Here is a 17,607-nt window from a genome sequence, read left to right on the forward strand (position 1 = left end):
TCTGGATCGGGATACATCGTTTGATTCATCTGCCACTGTGGTCGATGGTGAAATTGATATCACTCACAGTGAACACTCGTACTCACTAGTACTCACTGCCGCAGCCTCTGCTGCAGTGTCAGTCTAGTGATTGCATTGATGGCTAGCAATTGTCGCTGCGTGGTGGATACAACCGGCCGCGCTCTTTCCCTGCATGACTCAGTGACCGTGACGCAACGGAAGTCCAAATCGAAGTTAAAGTTAAACGTGGCTACCGGCCCGTATCGAAGCTAAGATCTCCGAATAAGGCTCGGTCCCACTCGGTCAGCCCGTTCTGCGTCTATGTAGAGCATTTCATATCCACGTTTAAACCGCATCCAAACTGCATGTCAAAAACGCGTATAGTTATAGAGGTCTAAGCATTGACACCCCGGATCATCTTACCACTGGGACCAATATCACGGGCGATACATATCGGCGTCAATGGCTTCTCCATCTGAATACTCGTTTCGACCGTTGGCACCATCCATTGTACGAAGGAAAAGAAGTCCAGCGTTAGTGATTCATTATTGAAATATTCAGTGGCACCCTCCCATGAGATTAATACCATCTATTCCAGTCTAGTGGATCACTCTCATCTTCAGAGAGCACTCCCGGACGCTGTTCAGGATGATCAGTAAGGTCGTGGGTCGACACAAACCCTTTATTCTAATCTAGTATGCTCTATATGCATTGTGTAGACTGTCTGCCGGTTGGACCAGGATGCGACATCCGGATTTTGGCTCTTACTACTTTCATGAGGAGATGGTGAGTACAATGGGTGTCATTTTGCATGCTAACCCAAAACACAGAGAGTCTGCAGCAACACGAACCATGAAATGAGCGCCCTTACATGGGGTTATCATCCAGCTACTTCGCGATTTGAGGGACAGGGCTCCCTCCGATGCCGACTCCGAGTTGACTGTTGTTCTGGACTTAATTCCTTCTTCCGTCGGCGCAGACCAAAATCCAACTTTCGGGTATTATTTTGCTTCTCATACTCACAAGCGAGTCTTTTGGTTGGAAGATTTCAATCTTGCTTGCTTCTCAGAAGAATGTGACGAATCTATGGGATCATCTCTCAGATGTAAGCCCAAGTCCATGCTCAAGCATGCGTGCGAATCATCTTGTCTTTCAGGCGCTGAAGCACAGTACTGGTGAGTAATCGACGACTTGGCAAATAATCAAACAGTGCGACTTCGAACAGGAAGCATTGCGAGCTGTTTCCGAATACCCTCAACGTCACAGAGGTTGTCATCCAGGAACTCAGGAGCATTTTAGTTCAAGCATCTACAGGTATTTACGTTGTTTGGTGTCAGATACTATCGATGACGACTCGAAACAGATCGCCTGACCTCGAAATTCTCGACATCGCCCTATGATGGAGAAAGTATTTCGACCATGTTAAAACTTGTGAATAATATCGAGCGTACGTGACTGTCAGAACTCGTTTGTTATGCTCAACTGCTTGGAACTTAGCTCTGGGCAAGAGCAAGGATGGACGCTCAGCTTGGACAATAGGTATGAATCTACACAATTTCGACTCGCTTCATTGACTGATAACATGCTGTAGCAAAATTTATGGTGCTATCTCGTTCGTGTCTTTCTGGTATCGATCATTCTGTTGAGTTCTCACTGATGCATCAGATATCGGCATGTTACGAAGTTCATATGGCCAAAACGACGACTATTTCGACATCGAGTACTCTGAGTCCAATTCTGAACCTTACCAACGCTCGATGCTGATGGCGCTTATGTCTCCAATAATGCTGAAGTCTGCGGAAGTCTACGCAGAAGAATTATACAGCTTTCGAGACAATTTCTCGCTTGTGCGGTGGAAGAAGTTTGTGAATAAGGTGGATATCAGCATCCGCGATTCCAATCCTACTGGTACGATTTACAGAGTCACCATCGTTTACACTGCTCATCTATATATCAGGCAACCGTCCTGCTTAGCACGAGCATCGGCTTTTTGGCAATTGGAAGTGTAGATTCAAGTGGTGCGGATGGTTCAAGGACAGGGGGACAGATTGTCATATATTGCTCCGTCATCTGCAGCATTGGAAGTATCATTATCGGTCTCATTATCTTCAAACAATACCGCGCAAAGGGTGCTGATACTCCCCTAAAAGCGGTAAGAGGTTTACATCGTTTCTTCTTTAAAGTGCTCATAATGGTGTAGATCATAATCTTGAAGCGGATATTCCGTGAACGATATGGTCTTGAGAGGCTTGCTGTTATCTGCAGCCTGCCGTATATCTTGCTGATGTGGAGGTGATAGTGTTTTTCTCTCATTTATCGATACCTGGTATTCATCCCACCCGCTAGCCTGATTCTGTTTTCGATTGCAGTTTTCGAGATTGCTTTCGATAAGACAGATGCTGAGACTCGTACGCCTGTCGCAGTCGCGATCTCCTTACTTTTGTTATCTGTGTTTGGGTCTCTGTATACTGCTGGACCACGAGATAGGAGGAGAATGTCGTGGACCCACACAAGGTCACGAGCTGGAGAACGATAGGTCGGCGGATCACAGGGTTCATTCCGGCTGCGTGCAAGCAATTGCGGAAGCCAATCCGGGACGACTCAGTACAGTGCGCAGAGATTCAGGGTGATGGGGACATAGAGAGAGCTCTCAAGACGTGTTGATTCTGCTTTTCCTCGGCTTCAAGTTGGATGATCCAAAGAGTTACGACTATTATGAATTCCCTCTAGCATTGTTGTATACCACTCTCTGTAAATTACACGGTTTATGGAAGTTCAGGATATTCTGCCATCATTCGATTCTTATTCGGTTCCTTCGAACAGCTGCGTCTGGGTCCTGCTGGGCACAAAACTCGTGGTTTCTCATCGGACAACATAGGAGCTGTCATCTTCGCCTGTTTCAACCAAAGTGGTGATATTAACGACATCAACAGAACCCAGAAGCACCAGCCTCCATCGCGGGGCGTTGATGTTGAGTAAGTCAAGATCTCTCGCAATCGTGCCAGGGACAGCGCGTCAATGAGTCGGAGTGGAGGACCTGGGTGTTCGAATAGCTGTTTTTTTCTGGTGCGAATATAAATCGAAAGGCGGAAAACGCTAAACCGATCCAGAAGTCAGAGGCGTCGTCCGATGCATACAAGCATTTTACTACATTCGCTTTTTTGATTTGGAATACAAGGGTTTTTGTTTTTGTCAGTTACAAATAAAACTATGAGGAAGGATTAAAATACTCAAAAATAGTAAGTCGAAGCAGACTGACATACATGTGACCAGACCCATAACTCCATTCACCGATACATCTGAGTACACTTCAATGCCTCGGTATTGCGTCTTGCATCATCTAATCGGCAACTTGCATGGTGAGAAGTACTTGCACCGCACTCGTTCAGACTGGCTCAAGGCTACGGAACGCAGGATCGATTTGATGATAACGTACACACCAGCTTCAGACTGTTCACGATATCTGATGTAGCGATGGTATATAAATGATTTTCACTGCAGAACTCACATGAACATCAGTCCTCGGCTGGCAAAGCCTTAGGTTCTTCCAGCCCTGAGGCATCTTTTTTCTGTTCCTCATCTTCGACAGCCATCATATCAACCGGTGCGTCATCTTCCACTTCTTCCTCCACTTCTTCCTCATCCTCTTCAATTTCTTCGTCTTCTCCTTCCCCTTCCACTTCCCCTTCGCCTGGCTCGCCCATCTCATCATCAACTTCCTGTTCGACCCTAGTGCTGTGCATGTCTGATTGGGACGCAGAGGATGCCACTGCTCCTCGCGGGGCAAACGTGAATGGCGGTGGCAGATTCGTCGCCTTGTCCTTTCCTTTTGATTTTGAGACGACTGATGCAGTTTCACTTTCTCTGGCCTTGCCCTTGTGCGAGGAACTTGCCGTTCCAGATTTACGGCTCTTGTCTCCTTTCGTGTTGTCTCTATAAACTGCGCTTCCTCAGCACAAGTCGGAAATGAGAGGGTGATGTCTTACTTTGAAGCTCATTTTGTAGATTCTCGACGAGATCTCCAAACTCGATCATCTCCAGAGCTTTGAGGACATCGGACGCGGAGATACTTTTGTGCTGTTTGGACATAGCCACGTCATGAGCTCTGAGGAGATATATCAGAAGACGTTGTATAAAACCAGCAGTAACACAAACGTCGCCACTGATACAGAAATCAGCGATTCTGTAAAGCGTGAATATAAGACGTATTCACGTACCAAGGTAGTTGATGAATACTGTCGAACCCTTCACCAAAGACAATACAGTCTCTTTTTGCAGTTTCGCATTGTCTGGCATCTGAAGAAATGATCAGCGCGAAATATTGTGCTACACATGATACAAGCCTTACTGCTGACTTTGCTATCTTCGTAACCAGACTCTTAGGAAGCTCGAAGTTTTCGATACCCTCTGAGACTAGATCTTGCTGAGCCTGAGCAGAAATTGGTCCACCACCAGCATCTTTACGTGGCATTTCTTCGTACTAGCGACGGTCGTGGTTGGTGTTGTGAAAGCGTTTACGGTAGTAGGGGTCCTTGTATGGCAAGTTGTATGACGTACGTGCTGCCAATACAACTTGGTCTGCAACCGCGATGAGTCCAAACTGGCGTCGACTGAGAGTGTTCTACGTAAGTGGAAAGTTTCAGGCTAGCGTGTCTCGCCGTGTTACTGACCCGTATGATAGATTTCTGGACCTACAGAACGCTACAGTATGCTCCCTCACATCACTGATACGTACGACATACACTCATAACATTTGAAACTTCGAATTCTACGCAATTCAACGGGCTCATATTCGGATAGAAGAACAAGAACTCTAGTAGAAGTTAGGCTTCCCACGTGATCGCATGTTTTTTCGCATGCTGGATTCTCCCGGCAAAACTGGACACCGCTAAGTCTATAAGTTCGATAGTATGTCCAAATACTTCTCATCTCTCTGAATCGATGTTTAAGAAAGTGGCAGAGAGCATATTTGAAGGTGTCTGTGATACCTGAAATTGCCTGTTCATAAACGGTGCGTCCTTATCCTTGTTGGATAAATACTCAGGAAACGAAAAGACCTCTTTGAACGTTATCTCGCCATGGCATCAGGTATGTAACGTTAACAGAAGGCAAGCTACTTATAATTAAATTATGAACGGAGTTAATTATGATGCCTTCTATGAGCGGTATCAGGTGGTATCAGATTGATAAGGAGTTATCATATCAGATGCAACTAATAAATATCGACAGTCAACACGTTGAACTCGTTGGCGCTCGAGCTCAAGTCCCCAGTCGTCCTCGAGTCTATTGATATGAGTGTTTTTAACTAGTCATTTTCTTCAAGGCTACATCCATTAACTAGTCGCACTCGATATCATAAGGCAGTCATTTGTCGTCAATGTCGCCTACCACAGTCGTTCAAGCCCCCCGAGGTGAGGAGCAAATGTATGAATATCAGTTTTGAGCATCTGTTGGAGACATGCTTATTCTGTTGCTATCAGACTATTCAATGACCTCACCCAGTATCTCCGTAAACGATCCAACTATCCAATTGCTCACGGAGGCTTCGGAGATATTTGGAAATGTAGCTTACCTGACGAGGTCCGCCGATGCTGACTTGCAACATATAGCCTTCAGTCGCTAACCCTGCAGAAACCTTCCTCACCGGCAGGATGTGGCAGTGAAAGCCATCAGATCTTACTTCATTGACGAGAATGATAGGATCAAGAAAGATAAGGCAAGCACTTTGTTTTACGTAAAATCAATACATGATGTTGGTTTCATCAGAGATTGCGTCGGGAATTAATCATATGGCAAAAACTTATCCATGACAACATCCTTCCATTGTATGGCATTGCTCTCGGATTCGGTCCGTTTACTGCCATGGTATGTCCATGGGCGAAAAATGGATCCTTGATTATGTATCTTGAGTCCCATCGAGACCTTCTGATAGCCGAACGATTCAAACTTGTGAGTTTATTTTCGATTTGTTTAAAGCTAATTGAGACGCTCCTGCTGCTAGCTGTCTGATGTTGCAAGTGGTCTACATTATCGTCAGTATTTGTCCTTAATATTCAGTGTGTTAACCATATTGATTGTTCCCTTAGTTCATACAAATCAAGTTGTACATGGAGACCTCAGTGGGGTTCGTTGAGCCCAGCTCTTCCAATATAACATGCTGAAAAATTTTCAGTCCAATGTTCTGGTGATGGAGAATGGCACTGCTTGTCTTTCGGATTTTGGGCTTTCCGGTGTTGTATCCGATTTTTTTGGTTCATCAACTTTCTCTTCTACTATCTCCGGCAATATTCGGTGGGGAGCCCCAGAGCTATTCGCTTTACCGGAAAACCAAGACGGCTCAACCAATCGCCCTAGTAAAGAAGCTGACGTCTACTCATTCGGCAGCATCATGTTACAGGTGCGTATTGTCCTTTGCTCCTTTGCATAGCTGCTTACTGAAGTATTTCTTTATTTCAGGTTCTCTCTGGGAAGGTCCCTTACTATTACATCAAACAGCAGATGCAGATTATCATGATGGTAGTGAATGGCAAAAAACCCAGACGCCCGGAGGAGCCGATGATCGCGGAAGAACATTGGAGCATGATAGAACGCTGCTGGAGTCCCTGCGATGCCCGACCAACCATTGAAGATATTCTGATTTTCATCGCGGCACAATGAAGTAAGCACAAACTTTAATTGGTCGAACGCATGTCAGTGACTGAAGTGGGGCTTTAGAATAGATACTTGTGAGCAACTTGGTACATGTCAGATAACACTCGACACGCCTATAATGCCTGTATTAAGCCTATCGAATATTCTCTAAGTACAAAGTCTATGTGCTAGTAGGGTTATTTTTCAGATTTGTAGAGTCGGTTTGGAAATTGTGGATAGGGGTTGTGAAAGAACTTGTGAAGCACTGGCCAGCGGGTAGCATTTATCCGTGGCTGACTAAGCTGAGCACTCATCGTGATTTCGTTTGCACCCCCAGCTTTTCTCTCAGGCCAATTGGTCAAGCAAGGTTTCTACCGATGCGCAGGCAGCAATTCTCATTTACTGGGACGAGGTGTCTTAGTGCCACTTTTCCGGTGTAAGCCTACGCCTACCACACCTGACGAAGCTGCATCTTGATTGGACACCGCCGGTTGTTGTTCGGTGTTTGCACTGCATAGTATATAGACCTCATCGCCCCTTTACTTGTATCTTGTCTCTTACTGCCGTCACCGAATCCCATACGCTCATTCACGTTATCTGTTGTCGTTCATAGTGTTGGTCGTCTACTGTGACAGCCTTCCACTTTTTTTTAACGTTCAGCTGAGCGTTATCATCTGCTGTTGCTGTTCTCGCCGTTACATAAAAGAACCGCGTCGTCGGGTATTGACCTTGTTTGGTCAACCCGCCCTTGCCACCAATGGAGAGTATCAACAAAATGGGCCAGTAGCGCCGGTGCATAGACCGGTCACTGTTGTCCATTTTGTTGTGACTGTCCCGATACCCCCAAGGGAGCTGAGGATGTCACTGAAATCATCCACCACCGCCTCCGAGTCCAAGTACCCCTCCGAGTTAAATGACAGTCTAGACGAGAACGGCAGAACATGCGATGGCGAGCGAATAATGGTCGAACGAACAGCTCTGGGGCTCCTCCCGAATATTGTCGGAGATGGTAGAGGAGAAAGTTGATCTGGAAGTAAGCAAAGTTCAAGCTTCATACTTATGCAAGACCGCGAGGAGCCCATTTTCGTTAGTTCAAACATTCATCCTTTCGCTGACGCCACGTCTCTTGCCTCCCAACACTGCACCCGCTGCATCACTGGCGCTCCCTCTGCGTGTGTTTTACTTTCACCGGTGCCATCACGATCCACAATATCTGCATCATTGGGATAGCCGATTCTCGAACATAGTTGTCGCGCAGTCGACTGGGGTACCGAGCTCGTATTCTTCCGTCCATGCAATATTGGTACAATAATACAGAAATCTATCGTGAACTGGATTGCGCTTTCTTCGACTGCACATGCACATTTAATCGCTAGCTTCTTCAATCTCCTGTCTCCATCGCTTCTGGATATCAATCGTCTCTCGGAATATCTTGTATTTGGCATCTAACAGTTTCTTCACTTTCGATGAAGCACCAGGAGCCACGAGGGTACCAGCAGGTGTCATTTCGACCTGAATGACAAATCAGCATCTACTACGCTCAGTAGATCTCATGGGACGTCTTACCATGATCTTCCACATATCTTCTCCGACCTTGACACCCTCCGCGGCAATCCTTCCCAACATTGCGGCACCGAGAACCACCGCCTCAGAATGTGACTTGGGCAGGATGACGGGAATGTTACACGTGTCCGCAAAGAGCTGCATCATCACCACATTCTTTGCTTGTCCACCGGACATATACAGAGACGTGATGTCATGACCTGCCGTGTTGAGAGCCTCGACAATGTGGCGTGTTTGAAGTGCGATAGCCTCAAGGGTAAGGTAGTACTTGCGAGCGAGGTCAGCGATAGATGATTCCTGGCGATCACTTTAACCAAAGTTCAGTTCTTAATCGAAGCGGTGACTTACCAGCTCAAGACCGATAATGGAACCTCTCATTCGAGGGTCAGCAATCGGAGACCTGTTTCCTGCGATAGAGGTCAATAAGATAGTTAAATCAATCTGTAGCTCATCTCACCATGGAAATCGGGATAGAAATGTATATGCTTCGTAAGCTCCGTGTAGGTATCAACATGATTCTCATGGCGCAATTTTTCCAGGACGTCCAGCAAGACTATAGACAGACATGAGAACGGAATTCGCCGATCCAGCATGAAGAGCTACACGAACCAGTATGAATAGCCTTTCCCTCTTGCTTTGCACGTTCTTTGAGTTCAGGATAGGCATGATGAGTGGTGATGATAAAGTCAATAAGCTGTCCCGTGGACGACTGGCCCCCTTCATTCATCCACCAGCCAGGGAAAGTTGCATCCTGTGGGAATGTACCATTAGGACATCGATCGATATGCGGGATGGTAGCGAAATACTTTATATGGGCCCCATACACCTTTGACAAAGACACCTTCTCGACTCTGAAACGATGTTTTCATCAGGATAGAGATTATATGTGCATGTAACTTACCTGAACAAGATGGCAAGTGCTAGTTCCAGCGACAGCGGCCAAACGGTGCCGAGACTCGTCGAGAGAGGGAAGTACGGTTGAGAGCTGACCGTTCTCAGTGTATCGAGCGGCAACTGTACCCATCCAGCCAGCATACCTAGCACGATGCCGAAGCATCCACATCAAAGTAGACATATTGATGTAATATGACGTACGCGTCGATCAGACCACTTCCGACAGCAGTGCCCTCCACAAGTCCGAGTTCTTCAGCCGCCTGTCGAGTCAAGCCTTGACCGACTGGACTTCCGGCAGCCTGCACTCGGCCGTGGGCGGTGCCCATTTGCCTCCAGTTACCATCATCAATGAGTTCACCGAGACCAATGCGTTCAAAGAAGTCCGGCTGCCAGCCTTTGTCGGGAACAAAAGAGCATTTGCACGTAGTCGAACAATATGAGCGTGTGCTATCTCCGGTTGCTTTATATGTGAAGAAATCGGGAAGGTCAAAGAATTGGCATCGGGCGAACAGGGCAGGATCCATGTGCTTCTTGAGCCAAAGAATCTTGGGCACCTCCATCTCAAGCTGCTCGCAAAGTAAAATTAGCGAGGTATACCAGATTGGTAGTTGATGCATACACTCATGGTTCCGCCGACATAATTCAAGACAATCGACCCAGTGGAGTTGATAAGTTCAGCCTCCTTCTCAGCGCGATGGTCTGCCCACAGAATGATGTTCCGATGGCCATTCTTTCCGATATCGTGGCCTTTAGTCACTGTTATCGGATTCGCGTTGAAATCTGACACAGCGAGAGAGCAGGTAGCATCGAAGCCAAGTCCTTTGACTGCGGTCGCGGGAATGTTAGACTCCTTTAGCACTTCTTTCACTGCGATACAGATCTGCTCCCAAATATTGTTCGTTGATTGCTCGAAGATGCGATGATCATGATGATCGCGCCAGGTGATGGTGTCCTTTGTGGAGGACGCTTTGATCTCGCCATTTTGCGCGACGAGAGAGGCACGAGCAGAACCAGTGCCGACATCGATGCCGATGAAGTAGAATGCGTCGCTTCCCATTGCAACGGGTGGGGCTATGGCAATATTGATGGTGGTGGTCAGAGAGGAAATCGAATGATTGAATCAAAGCGCTAAAATTCCTAATAATACATATGTAGTACGACAAATTGGAAACTCCAGTTACTCCACGGAGTGCTGGGTAGCCGGCACGGGACATCATGCCATTATAGGTCACATGTTTGACGCGTTCCAACTTGATCGTCGTTGCTGTCAAAGGAGAAGCTGAAGCGCTGAAGTCTGTATCTCACCATAATCATCTAGATGCACGGCTTGGCTTTCACAATCATCGTTATACAGCATATTCGATTTACCTGTGAACTGGTTGACAAAAAAACATAGTCTGGCGTGATCCCAATGCATTGATTCAGATTGATCAGGAAGTTCTTTCAGCGATCACGATCAAGTCTTATATCGTGCCCATTCATGGAAGCTCAGACTCCGTATCTCCATCTCCTAGCTGCTCTCCAACGCTCGCAGTCAGCTTGCCGATGGTTCTGATGCAACATACTCATACTTTCAAAGAGCGCCGCTTATCGAGATCTTGCAGCTTACGACTTGAGCAAACCACGAGGACATGCAGGAAAATGTATGAAGTCTGAGCAACGTCTGTGATCGGAAAGTTCCAGGCGGTCAAAAGGTCTGTCTGCATCATCGCAACCACCGTGCCGTCGACGTCAAGCCACTGTCACGGATCCCGCCATCTATGTCAACCGTCATGCCAATCTCGCCATTTTTGTCAGCTTGCCGTCACGGTTCTAGGGAGGCCACGGTAACCGTATAGCGTGGACTGGGAGCTGCAAACCACGACATAGTGTTGGCAGGCGGGTAGGAAATAAGCCAACACAGAGGAAGTAGTAGACAGACAGGCAAGCGTGAGAGACTCGTAGGGATTAGAAGAGATGGAGGTGAAGATCCTAATGGCAGGCAGGCGAGATGATAGTGACATCGTGCGGCGGGCCTTGACAGACTTCCCGACACTTTCGGAATCCGAGCAACCCACTGAAAGGACACAAGTCTGCATTCAGTTTACCTAAACCCATACCGGCCAAATACCGCGCTTTCTGCAAACCACAATCCCGTTATTGAAGTTTGGTGACGGCCGAAGGGAGCTTTGTGGGTGTAGAGACACACGCAAAGGGCAGCTGGGTCCTGAGTATTGAATACATGGACATCACGCCGATTATGATCACAGTGCCGAAGCCCATCAAGGTCTGGCCAGTAGGAGGATATGCGCTGGATGGGAGAATTGCTCGAGTATGGGCTGGAAATGGGACCAGTTGGATATTGTTACAAACATAATATACAGCTGAACACGATGTATGCAGAACAGGAAAAAAAAAGCCGACTATTGAAGATGCAGGGCAGGGTAGAGGCGGAGCAGATGTCACTGGTCATCCATGAGGTCCATGTCGTGATGGATTTGCCGGACGGTGGTTTCCTTCGAAGCGGCGAGCTGTAACAACACATGAGCATGGCCTAAAAGCAGTGGAGGACCTCGTAGAGTTTGATACCCTTCCTATCAATAACTTTGATGTAGAGAATTAGCTTTGGAGGTTGTGATAAAGGACAGAACATGGGGGCCAAACCTGAGTAGCGTCCTTGGCTTCATTATAACGGTGCAACAGGTTTATGTGTTTTGATACGATAGCCTCGGCGCTCTCATCCTCACTATAGATTAATTCAAGATATCAGCGCGTTCCGTCAGAGTCAATGATCATCTGTTCCAACCCTATCCTCCTCTGCAGGACATCAATTTCTGCCTGAAGTTTGTCGATGTATTCCTTTTGTTTCTATACACAAATTTGAACACACTCATTATACGAGTCTGACCTAAAATTTGACATACCTTGGCGGACGTCACGGCATGCATGATTGTCTGTGTGTTCTCCTGTAAAATGACGATTATGTAGAAATTCAAGAGTGACGGGTGCCGGCGGGAATGCAAGTTGTGCAACAGCGACGGTGTTGTTGACTGTTTGTGCCATTCCTTTATGTAAGGTTGATCACTTTCTTCTCTGGCTTGAGTCGCGCTACTAGTCAGTATCATTCAGATTACTCTAGTCGATTAGCTTCCTCCTCAACCTCTCTGTCAAGGTTGATTTTCTGTTCCTGGAGGGCATACTAGGCGCCATTCTCGCGATATGCAAGCCCAAACAGTAATACATCCCTTAGGGGAAGGTTTCTGATGCTATCTTCGAGGCAAACCAGCTGAAGGACACTGGATGCCCTGTCGCCATGCATGTGAAATATATGCTTTACTCAAGCAGCTCCCAGATTCCTCTTTATCTTTGTCGAAAACACCAGCGACCGAAGAACAAACCATTGGTACCAGGTTCTGCATTAGGTGAGGCTCAGCAAGATATTACCAACCGGAGCCCAGTTGGACTGTCTACAGCATTTATAGTGAATTATCCTGAATGTGGTGCAGGTAGCGTGAAGAGCGTTCATTCATTCATTCGAGTTGGATAGTGATGCTGTTAGGTGGAATAAGGCGCAGGCAGTGCCCTTCTTTATGGCATGTCAATGTATCTAATCATGAACTCCACTCGGAGAGTGCGTCATGAGCTCAAAGTGTGGGGCCGTCTTAGACATGATGGTATCCGAGAGTGGCAAATAACTTGGGCACTACCCCGCAGTGGTTTGCCCATGGGCTCACAATCTATCTCGAGCGCTAGCACGACCTCTTGTCATTTCAAGATAAATTATTGTAAACTCTTTTTCGTGTCTGCAGAAACGTGCTGAGTTTACTGACCTTGTCGGCGAAGAGAAATTGCCCTTGCAGGGGTGCATATGACCACATACAGAAAGCATACTTGTCGCTCACGTCCTGATTCTCCAGGAAAATGTCTTGATTTATGGCAACATGCTATTCCAGCACTGGTGAGACTTTCGCTTTGCATAGCAGTACAGGCAAGTAAATTGCACATTCTCAGCTTTCACTATACTAACGTATACATGTATCACAGGTCCTGTGTGTGGAGGATATGTGGGAGGTATAACTTAAACGTGTATCGGAGGGTTATCATTCTTCACCCTGTTGAGAGTTACATGCAAAGGAAATCTGGTTATAGGAGAACTTGATTTATATAAATATCACCTCGGAACCAGTCAGCGTTCCAAAGCGCTTTGCATTCGCCGCCAGCCTGTAAGTCATCCGACATATTAGCATTTAGCAGGCAATCTTCTTCCTGACCACTACCCCGAGCTGAATCATATTCTTTGAAGTTACAGAGGGGTACCAACTGTTTGCCTTCAGGGCTTAACCCAAAATCTCCAGACCGGATTCCACTGCAGCCCTTATCATCATTACCCCTGACTCCCAAGACTACCACTTTAATCCGGGTCAGTGATATTGTTCCACAGCCTCACTCTCGGGTATGTCACTCGCGTGGTTTCTAATTGAATCACTCCATCAGCAGTTTCTCAAAAACCGACTCTACAGATGAGAAATTGTCCTTGAAGTACCCTGGTACTAAGTACATAAAATTCATATTTTGGGACCTGGAAAAGTATGTAAGGCATTAATACTCAGGTGACGATAATATATTACCTATGAGGTGCATTTTGTAACGTCTTGGACGAGTACCAACTTAAGAGCACCAACGAAATATCGCGTGCCAGAGTGAGGTGCTTGCTTGGTACACGAGAGTTTTGTCGTGAGCCACGGCTTGTTGCGCACCAGCTGTCAAAATCAAAATAGTATGCGGCGGAACAAAATGCCCCTTGCACGGGACAGTAGACTAGACAATATGGTACTCATATTTCCATGCTTCTGCACATGGTTGCGACGCATCTCTGTGGGCGAGAACACCGAGAATTGTACGTCCAACGCTGGTCCCAGGACGAACAGACTTATGATAGAAGAAGTTTAACTTCTAAGTCACATACAGGTGCCTCACACTGAAACCCTCCCCACTTCATGGAGTCGGGGATATATGGAAGGATTCCCATATGTTGAGTACGCTATCGAAAGTAACCAGTCGACACTAAGGCAAAGCCAGTAAGTCATCAAAAAGACTGAAGTTTGTCCATCAAAATCGCCCACTCAAGCACAGTCACACCTTTCTTCAACACCTCCTCCTTCATCTCCCTGTCTCTTGTTTCCTCTCGCAACCGGGCAAATGCACGGAGGTGTTCCTCGCGTCGAATTCCGAGACTAGCAAGTATAGGTGCTATATGAAGCAACGTCGGTTCGCAAGACGAAAGCACCGTTTCAACCGATGATGTAGAGGTTGAACGAGCGCCCATTGCGGGCGCAGAAGGCCAGCTTCTACTAGGATGGCTACGTGGAGGTGAGTTGCTGTTGCTATTGGTACTCCTGGTTGGTGTTCGTTCTTGCGAAAAAGTGACTGGCTGCGGTTGTAGTGGTGAGGTTTTGACATGCTTGGATAGAGCTTTAAGTTCAGCCATTGTGTATATCCGTTCAGAACGTGTCGGGCTTGGAGGAGAACACTGTTTGTCGCGTTTTGCTTTCTTCCCCTGAGGTGACCAGTTCGCGTTGAGATCAGACGGTGTGTATAATCTCTCCGAGCGATATGTCTGAGAAGCACTGGAGCGGCTTCTTCTGAGTCCTGATTTCAGATTCTGTAGGTTTTGATGGTCAACGTATATTCGATTTGATGATGTATTGAGGCACAGACCTCTATATCTCTGGGCACTGGCGGCGACTTGCTTCGCCACTCCTGGGTCCGTTGGAGAATATCAGCGGCGTTGTTCCCAACCACGTTCCCAAATTCATCCTTCTCGTTTCTCGCAACATCTTCCCTCCACATGGAGACCTTCGTTCCACGTTCAACGACTTTCGATCTTGCCTCAGGCCCATGACGCTTTATAGTGCCTACATGTTGTTGCCGCTTGTCCGATGAATGTACAGTCTCTTGATCGTTAAGCCCCGCATCGAGCACCCGCCTCGCAAGCTCCTCAGCATAAAGGTATTCTTCTTGTTGCAGATCAGGAGCCCGCCCATAGTCGACTTCATGCTTCTCTGCCCACTCCCCATAAACCCCATACACGCCACTATATCGTGCGGCATCTTCCATCTCCTCTTTGTGGACATGCACTTGCGTGACACCATCAAATCCCCGCATCTCCGACGCAGTCTCAAAGTCGACGTCTTGGGTCACGGCGTCAAAGTCATCGTTTACGATTTGGACCGTCGTTGGTGCTCGGGGGTGTCTGTGTCTGCGAGCCACGGGGGCTTGAACGGATACAATCTCATGAGATGAATCTTGATGCCCATCGATGAGTTCAAATCAGTTGATCAATTACTCAAAGGTGATACTCACCGCTATCTGTCCGTCGATACCGCATTTTCCGCGATGGATAGCGGCCTTGGGTGCTCTTGTACACCCCGATGCGATGATCCTTCGTCGATGTCAAGGGTAAAGTCAGGAGCCAGGCATGTGCCACTCTCTCGGTCTGTTTCCGAACCTGAGGTAAACACGAGGCCTTATGCGTTCGAACCTTTGAATGCGGTGCCTGGTTTACTCCACCTTTCGCAATCTGATCACGCAGAATGAAGTGGTCGAGCTGAAACGCGTCCTACACGTGTTTTTTGGAGTGTGGGACACCGTTCATGTCTGATTGATAGAAGGATGGTGTTTTGGATTGAACGGCTAATCATATAAGTATTGGGCAGTAATATACAATGCGGAGAAATACATGCCGTGATACAACATTAATAAGATAGTGCAGACATCGAAAAACACCTAGCAAATAAAGAAAGAGGAAGGGGAATGTGCTACGTGGTTGACCAGTTATTTCTTCGTCTTGCTCTTTTTGTTGCTTGATGCTCCTGCTTTCTCTTCTGCCTGATATGATGTTAGCAAAGATCGTCGTGCTTCGAACAGATACTCACCTTCCGTTTTGTTCCCTTTCCGTCTTTAACAGTTTTGCTTTTTGATTTTGCATCGTCGACCTTCGACTTCTTCGGCGAGGTTTTGGTTTTTACTGAGAAGAAGCCATCAAGACGACCTTGCTGCTTTGCATTTAAGAATTTTTGTAGCTTTTCGGCACCTTTGCGGACTCTTTCCTCACTTGTATCCGTTGTCAGTCGGTGGCTGTGTGGGTGGAAGACCGTACTTACTTGAATCCTTTCTCAGTGACCAGGAACTGCACAAGACCATCGATATCTGGGTCTTTCCACTCAAGCTGACAAGAATGTAAGTGGTCATGCTGATGGAACAGCAGCGAATAGATTTCATACCTCCACCTCAGAAGCCGGGACTACATCTGGTTTTTCAAATAATTTCTTTGCCTCTTCCCAAGGCCAATCTTCGGGGACTTGTACGCCTCCCTTTTTCTTCTTGGCGCCATCTTCTGCGTCAGCGGCTTTCTCCTCCTTCTCCGCCTGCCTAAGGTGACCACGTGAGAGACATGAAGTTGCGTAGGGCTAGAATCGCGTACTTCTCACGTAAATGCTCGACGACACCTGCAAGCCCACCATGCTCTCTTATGAGCTTTAAAGCACTCTTCGGGCCAACTCCTCTTATTGGCTCAAGATAGTCACAACCAAGTAGTATACAGAGGTCGATGAACTTGTAGAACTTCAGTTTCAGGATAAATCAGGGGTCATATATAGAACGGACCTGTGACATCTCCATCTCAAGACCTTCGAGTGCCTTCTGGAGGTTGATCTCACTTATAGGTGCTTTCTTTGCCTCGGAGAAGGTCAAGTGCCGGTAGAGTATGGGTGCATTGAAGGTGAGGGTGTCCATATCTTCTGAACCTGCTGCGTATACCTAAATTTCGGTGAGTACCAACGTCGATGATATAACGCATTGCAGACCTTGCCTCCCCTGGCGAGCTCTGCACATTGTGCCTCTGCTTCAGATGGCGCCTGAGAGTGTATTAATAATCGAGCTACGGAGCACATTAAAAGACATACTACAATGACAGGGATACCCATAAGTTTCAATAGTTTTCTACATTCTTCATTGTGCTCTTTTGTGACTTTGACGGTTCGTCTAGAGAGCTTGTCGACATCCTCTGCAGTACCGGTTTCTTTAGCCTCTTCACCTTCTTCCTTAGCTTCCTCCCGCCTTTCAAAACGTTTTGAGAGCTGTGAGAAGGTGAGGATGATCCATACACAATATAATTGAACCACATACCACGCCTGACTTGAGTTCGGGAGGTTTGCCATCGAATACATACGCGGGTTTGATACCATTCTCGACTATACGTATAGTACGATAGAAAAAACCCATCAAATGACTCGTCGTCTCCCCCGCGTCGTTTGTGAGCATCTCACCATCCTTCTGGCGGACAGCAATAAGGAACTGGTATATGGACATGGACGCGTCTATGGCGACTTTGCGTCCGAAGAGGGTCTTAATCTCATGTTCTGTAATAGCCTTTGGTGCATGCTCGGAGATGAGTGCTGTAAGTCCTTTGATTCCCATGTTTTTTGGTTGTGTTGGATCTCGACGTAGTAGTGAAGGTGTGACAATAGGCGCGTGACAATT

General features: G+C 47.0%; 7 protein-coding genes across 7 annotated transcripts; 2 read left to right on the forward strand and 5 right to left on the reverse strand.

The window, feature by feature from the left end:
- The first annotated feature begins 306 nt into the window (after window positions 1-306).
- F5147DRAFT_700325 (uncharacterized protein) lies at window positions 307-2,790 on the forward strand. The gene is made up of 13 exons (XM_041437682.1): window positions 307-533; window positions 599-655; window positions 720-799; window positions 863-1,115; window positions 1,226-1,314; window positions 1,364-1,447; window positions 1,498-1,539; window positions 1,592-1,612; window positions 1,666-1,922; window positions 1,958-2,152; window positions 2,201-2,292; window positions 2,347-2,449; window positions 2,488-2,790. Exons 3-13 carry the CDS (start codon window positions 796-798, stop codon window positions 2,662-2,664), a joined length of 1,317 nt encoding a protein of 438 aa, XP_041291588.1. The 5' UTR covers window positions 307-533; window positions 599-655; window positions 720-795; the 3' UTR covers window positions 2,665-2,790.
- A 473-nt stretch (window positions 2,791-3,263) lies between these two features.
- F5147DRAFT_700332 (histone-fold-containing protein) lies at window positions 3,264-4,625 on the reverse strand. The gene is made up of 5 exons (XM_041437683.1): window positions 4,349-4,625; window positions 4,218-4,296; window positions 4,156-4,162; window positions 3,987-4,105; window positions 3,264-3,940 (listed from the first exon to the last, which is right to left on the reverse strand). The coding sequence occupies exons 1-5, from the start codon at window positions 4,469-4,471 to the stop codon at window positions 3,516-3,518; spliced, it is 753 nt and encodes a 250-aa protein (XP_041291589.1). The 5' UTR covers window positions 4,472-4,625; the 3' UTR covers window positions 3,264-3,515.
- A 603-nt stretch (window positions 4,626-5,228) lies between these two features.
- On the forward strand, window positions 5,229-6,873 carry F5147DRAFT_700335 (kinase-like domain-containing protein). Its single transcript, XM_041437684.1, has 9 exons — window positions 5,229-5,424; window positions 5,481-5,580; window positions 5,651-5,716; window positions 5,767-5,949; window positions 6,002-6,032; window positions 6,087-6,124; window positions 6,173-6,397; window positions 6,457-6,658; window positions 6,715-6,873. Exons 1-8 carry the CDS (start codon window positions 5,378-5,380, stop codon window positions 6,655-6,657), a joined length of 891 nt encoding a protein of 296 aa, XP_041291590.1. The 5' UTR covers window positions 5,229-5,377; the 3' UTR covers window position 6,658; window positions 6,715-6,873.
- A 756-nt stretch (window positions 6,874-7,629) lies between these two features.
- F5147DRAFT_700343 (uncharacterized protein) lies at window positions 7,630-10,248 on the reverse strand. The gene is made up of 9 exons (XM_041437685.1): window positions 9,707-10,248; window positions 9,289-9,653; window positions 9,095-9,230; window positions 9,000-9,044; window positions 8,803-8,944; window positions 8,651-8,746; window positions 8,542-8,600; window positions 8,197-8,490; window positions 7,630-8,142 (listed from the first exon to the last, which is right to left on the reverse strand). Exons 1-9 carry the CDS (start codon window positions 10,142-10,144, stop codon window positions 7,996-7,998), a joined length of 1,722 nt encoding a protein of 573 aa, XP_041291591.1. The 5' UTR covers window positions 10,145-10,248; the 3' UTR covers window positions 7,630-7,995.
- Window positions 10,249-11,382: 1,134 nt separating this feature from the next.
- On the reverse strand, window positions 11,383-12,091 carry F5147DRAFT_700345 (uncharacterized protein). The gene is made up of 5 exons (XM_041437686.1): window positions 11,991-12,091; window positions 11,873-11,934; window positions 11,731-11,812; window positions 11,656-11,670; window positions 11,383-11,597 (listed from the first exon to the last, which is right to left on the reverse strand). The coding sequence occupies exons 1-5, from the start codon at window positions 12,012-12,014 to the stop codon at window positions 11,529-11,531; spliced, it is 252 nt and encodes an 83-aa protein (XP_041291592.1). The 5' UTR covers window positions 12,015-12,091; the 3' UTR covers window positions 11,383-11,528.
- A 1,948-nt stretch (window positions 12,092-14,039) lies between these two features.
- F5147DRAFT_700348 (uncharacterized protein) lies at window positions 14,040-15,689 on the reverse strand. Its single transcript, XM_041437687.1, has 3 exons — window positions 15,430-15,689; window positions 14,785-15,371; window positions 14,040-14,728 (listed from the first exon to the last, which is right to left on the reverse strand). The coding sequence occupies exons 1-3, from the start codon at window positions 15,452-15,454 to the stop codon at window positions 14,153-14,155; spliced, it is 1,188 nt and encodes a 395-aa protein (XP_041291593.1). The 5' UTR covers window positions 15,455-15,689; the 3' UTR covers window positions 14,040-14,152.
- Window positions 15,690-15,729: 40 nt separating this feature from the next.
- Window positions 15,730-17,587, reverse strand: F5147DRAFT_700351 (PIN domain-like protein). Its single transcript, XM_041437688.1, has 9 exons — window positions 17,254-17,587; window positions 17,031-17,204; window positions 16,932-16,982; window positions 16,732-16,884; window positions 16,550-16,680; window positions 16,350-16,497; window positions 16,230-16,294; window positions 16,002-16,179; window positions 15,730-15,954 (listed from the first exon to the last, which is right to left on the reverse strand). The coding sequence occupies exons 1-9, from the start codon at window positions 17,542-17,544 to the stop codon at window positions 15,901-15,903; spliced, it is 1,245 nt and encodes a 414-aa protein (XP_041291594.1). The 5' UTR covers window positions 17,545-17,587; the 3' UTR covers window positions 15,730-15,900.
- Window positions 17,588-17,607: the final 20 nt, after the last annotated feature.

Source organism: Suillus discolor (genome assembly GCF_016758755.1).
Source record: "Suillus discolor strain FC423 chromosome Unknown F5147scaffold_35, whole genome shotgun sequence".
NCBI lineage: Eukaryota > Fungi > Basidiomycota > Agaricomycetes > Boletales > Suillaceae > Suillus > Suillus discolor.

Excerpts from the sequence above, each read along its gene's own strand:
- F5147DRAFT_700325 (XM_041437682.1), top strand. Across the intron at positions 1,448-1,497 it reads ACTTGTGAATAATATCGAGC|CTCTGGGCAAGAGCAAGGAT; the intron begins GTACGTGACTGT and ends CTTGGAACTTAG. Across the intron at positions 2,450-2,487 it reads TCTCCTTACTTTTGTTATCT|GAGGAGAATGTCGTGGACCC; the intron begins GTGTTTGGGTCT and ends ACCACGAGATAG.
- F5147DRAFT_700332 (XM_041437683.1), bottom strand. The coding sequence starts at position 4,471 with ATGCCACGTAAAGATGCTGGTGGTGGACCAATTTCTGCTCAGGCTCAG. Across the intron at positions 4,297-4,348 it reads CGAAGATAGCAAAGTCAGCA|ATGCCAGACAATGCGAAACT; the intron begins GTAAGGCTTGTA and ends TCATTTCTTCAG. Across the intron at positions 3,941-3,986 it reads TCTACAAAATGAGCTTCAAA|TTTATAGAGACAACACGAAA; the intron begins GTAAGACATCAC and ends GAGGAAGCGCAG.
- F5147DRAFT_700335 (XM_041437684.1), top strand. The coding sequence starts at position 5,378 with ATGTCGCCTACCACAGTCGTTCAAGCCCCCCGAGGTGAGGAGCAAAT. Across the intron at positions 6,033-6,086 it reads TGCAAGTGGTCTACATTATC|TTCATACAAATCAAGTTGTA; the intron begins GTCAGTATTTGT and ends TTGTTCCCTTAG. Across the intron at positions 6,398-6,456 it reads TCGGCAGCATCATGTTACAG|GTTCTCTCTGGGAAGGTCCC; the intron begins GTGCGTATTGTC and ends TCTTTATTTCAG.
- F5147DRAFT_700343 (XM_041437685.1), bottom strand. The coding sequence starts at position 10,144 with ATGGGAAGCGACGCATTCTACTTCATCGGCATCGATGTCGGCACTGGT. Across the intron at positions 9,231-9,288 it reads GGAAGTGGTCTGATCGACGC|GTATGCTGGCTGGATGGGTA; the intron begins GTACGTCATATT and ends GCATCGTGCTAG. Across the intron at positions 9,045-9,094 it reads GCACTTGCCATCTTGTTCAG|AGTCGAGAAGGTGTCTTTGT; the intron begins GTAAGTTACATG and ends ACATCGTTTCAG.
- F5147DRAFT_700345 (XM_041437686.1), bottom strand. The coding sequence starts at position 12,014 with ATGCATGCCGTGACGTCCGCCAAG. Across the intron at positions 11,935-11,990 it reads ATGCCGTGACGTCCGCCAAG|AAACAAAAGGAATACATCGA; the intron begins GTATGTCAAATT and ends ATTTGTGTATAG. Across the intron at positions 11,813-11,872 it reads GTCCTGCAGAGGAGGATAGG|TGAGGATGAGAGCGCCGAGG; the intron begins GTTGGAACAGAT and ends ATTAATCTATAG.
- F5147DRAFT_700348 (XM_041437687.1), bottom strand. The coding sequence starts at position 15,454 with ATGCGGTATCGACGGACAGATAGCG. Across the intron at positions 15,372-15,429 it reads GTATCGACGGACAGATAGCG|ATTCATCTCATGAGATTGTA; the intron begins GTGAGTATCACC and ends ATGGGCATCAAG. Across the intron at positions 14,729-14,784 it reads CAGTGCCCAGAGATATAGAG|AATCTGAAATCAGGACTCAG; the intron begins GTCTGTGCCTCA and ends CAAAACCTACAG.
- F5147DRAFT_700351 (XM_041437688.1), bottom strand. The coding sequence starts at position 17,544 with ATGGGAATCAAAGGACTTACAGCACTCATCTCCGAGCATGCACCAAAG. Across the intron at positions 17,205-17,253 it reads CCGAACTCAAGTCAGGCGTG|CTCTCAAAACGTTTTGAAAG; the intron begins GTATGTGGTTCA and ends ACCTTCTCACAG. Across the intron at positions 16,295-16,349 it reads TCCCGGCTTCTGAGGTGGAG|CTTGAGTGGAAAGACCCAGA; the intron begins GTATGAAATCTA and ends CATTCTTGTCAG.